We start from the raw sequence: 2770 nt of genomic DNA on the forward strand, positions 1-2770 counted from the left end.
CCCCGCTAGGACCAGAAAGTGTTGAGGAGAAGCAGCCTAAAGGCCATGAGGCAAACCATTGGGGACATTAATATCAGTAACTCAGCATGGGGGTGGGAGATGTCAAGAGATGTGCTTCTCAGTGGATGAGCCCACATGTGAATACTTAGCTGTGTGACAGGCTTCCAGACAAATCCTTGTCTGTTCTTGTGGGCCTTCACCTGGACACCCACACAGGACCAGGTGGAGCCAGGCAGAGAGGGAAACAGAGGGTCAGTCAGAGCTGGCCAGGGGATGGTAGGACCAGGTCCCACTGCGCAGGAGGCTTGAGTGAGCTCAGAGTCAGGCAGCCCCTCACCTGTCAGAGGGGTCCTTTCACCTGTTCCCACTCTGTCCAGTGGCCAGCCCATCTTATTCTCCTAGGCAAAAGGAGGAGATACCCTCTGAGTAATTTTTTTCCAAGTTTCAGTGATCTCCAGCACTAGAAAGTGATGAATAAGTCTGTGGTTTGCTATGGGGGTTCCATGTCAGATAAAGATTCTTCCGACGTCCGCCCCTTCCTACACCACCAGGGTGTAGGCACACTGCCTCAGCGCATAAAAGACGGGAGACTGTTGGATGCTTCAGAACGCCACGAAGGACCAGGACAAGACAGAAGACCCTGACAGCTTGAACATGAGCAACCTTCCCATCATGTACCTTCTCCTGCTTCTTCTTGGATTCCAAGCCCCTCAGGCACAGGGGCGGCCCTTTCCGACATACCAGCTGAACCAATACTTGGCAAAGATTGATGAAATTATGCAGATCTTAAACAAGTTACCCTTGCCTTCACAGGTGAGTAACTGGGATAAAGTTGGCATAGGGTAGGGAGGGCTAGCAGGTGCTTCAGGCCAATAGGACTAATGGACTCTCTCTTCCTCTGCCCCCACAGGATCCCTTGGACCCAAATGAGACAGAGATCCTGAGGGTAAGCACTCAGCCAACACTTGGGTGCACTTGGATCCCAATCTACTTCCTCCAGGGTGACCTCAGGCATGTCACACCATCTTGCCTAGCCTCCGTTTTTCATCTATAAATAGGATTAACAGTATCTATCTCAGTGGGATCATTGTGAGAATTAAGTGGGACAAATGCATAGAGTCACCAGACCAGTGTCTGGTGCTAACTAGTGTTGAATACATTTCCTCAGCCATATCTATAACATGAAAATGCCTTTTTTTAAACAAATACAAATGAAAAGGCAGCTCTAGGTGAACAATTCCAAAGGCCTTAAGTTCATCATTTTTCAGTGGGGCAGCCTAAAATTTCCCCCATGAACATGCCTGCTTCCTTCCTTTTCCTTAAGACACTGAGTCGTTTTTCATGCTGATTGGTCCTTGGCATTATTATTTACAATTACTTTTCCTACTTCCAGTTGGCTTCCATGGTTATCTCACCTTTGTTTGCATGGCACTCCTTGGGTCCAACAAGAGGTTGAATCTCTCCTGAGTTTATTGGCCATTTGTATCCCCCTCTTTAAGGCATGCACAGTTAACGGGCTGCACCCATGTCCTGCTGGGGTCTCTGCAATTTTCCTCCTAATTTCTAGGAGCCCTTTATCCAGTCAAGGCATTAATCCTATTATCTGGCCTCTTAGCTGCAAATGTTCCCCTTGGTCAGCCCTTCACCTTTTGTAGATCTTCTTTTAAGCAATGCTTCCCCCACCCAGGTGCAGAAAGATCCACCCAGGCCCTGTATGCAGCTTACCTGGAACCAGGGGAGGTCAGGGCTGAGAAAAGTTGGCTTTCTTTGGGGTGTGCACTCACCTGTAGACCTGTGCCCTGAAGATTATCTCAGGAACCCAACTGGGCAAGAACGGGACTAGGAGGGGATTGTCCAAGGATGTCCCTGAAGGCAGTCTTAGAAAAATGGGGATGACTTCAGCCATGGGAAGGCTGAACCCTAACCTTCTCCCCTCATACGTATTCTTGGTCCCCTTAGGAAAACACCCTTCTGAGGCCAAACCTGGATGCATTCTTAAAAGCTGCAGAAAATTTCCATGAAGATGGACTGCTAATCCGGAAAAATCTTAAGGTGGGTGAAGCTGTTGAGAGCTTTGGGGATCCCTGCTTTGGCCCTGACCAGCTTCTGGGAAGCAGGGTAGCAGGACCTGCTCCTTTTTCAGGTGAGACCCTGACTGTATGCTTTGGTCTCTTCCCACAGGAATTCCTGCCACTCCTGCCCACTCCCACACCCAGGGTAAGCTGCCCCTCGAGATGCCCCTGAAGGTGGTACTCTTAGCCATGACCTGACCTCTAGCCTGTCACCTACCTTCTAACCTAATGCCACTTTCCTGGTTTCTTCACAGGGAGACCCAATCCATATCGAGGAGGATAACTGGGTTGATTTCCAAAGGAAACTGACTAAATATCTGGAAATCCTTGATAACTTTCTGAATTTCAAGGAGAAACACTGAGTCCTAGAATTCTCCATCTGATACCGCTCCTTCTCTGGGCCTTCTCACCATGGGGCCTTGGACATCAAACACAGCAGAACAGCTGAAGATTCTGGGATATCTCTCACATAGTCCAGAACTGGAGGGATTTCACTTTCTCCTGTGGAGTCAGATGAATTGTTAATTATCTGATTTCTGAAATGTGCTGCCCCCATTTGGCCTTTAGTGATTATACTCTCATTTTTATCCTATTGAATGTATTTATTTATGTATTTTTATTTATTACCTTGTGCAATGTGAAATGTATTTATTTTAGCAAAGGAGCCTACGTCCTGCTCATTCTAAACAAGACTCAAG

At 47.8% G+C, this 2770-nt stretch overlaps 1 protein-coding gene across 1 annotated transcript; it reads left to right on the forward strand.

Moving 5' to 3' along the window:
- Nucleotides 1-654: 654 nt before the first annotated feature.
- IL3 (interleukin 3) lies at nt 655-2492 on the forward strand. The gene is made up of 5 exons (XM_045482634.1): nt 655-813; nt 911-946; nt 1960-2052; nt 2182-2217; nt 2327-2492. Exons 1-5 carry the CDS (start codon nt 655-657, stop codon nt 2432-2434), a joined length of 432 nt encoding a protein of 143 aa, XP_045338590.1. The 3' UTR covers nt 2435-2492.
- Nucleotides 2493-2770: the final 278 nt, after the last annotated feature.

The sequence above is a fragment of the Leopardus geoffroyi genome, chromosome A1 (assembly GCF_018350155.1).
Source record: "Leopardus geoffroyi isolate Oge1 chromosome A1, O.geoffroyi_Oge1_pat1.0, whole genome shotgun sequence".
Taxonomy (NCBI): Eukaryota; Metazoa; Chordata; class Mammalia; order Carnivora; family Felidae; genus Leopardus; species Leopardus geoffroyi.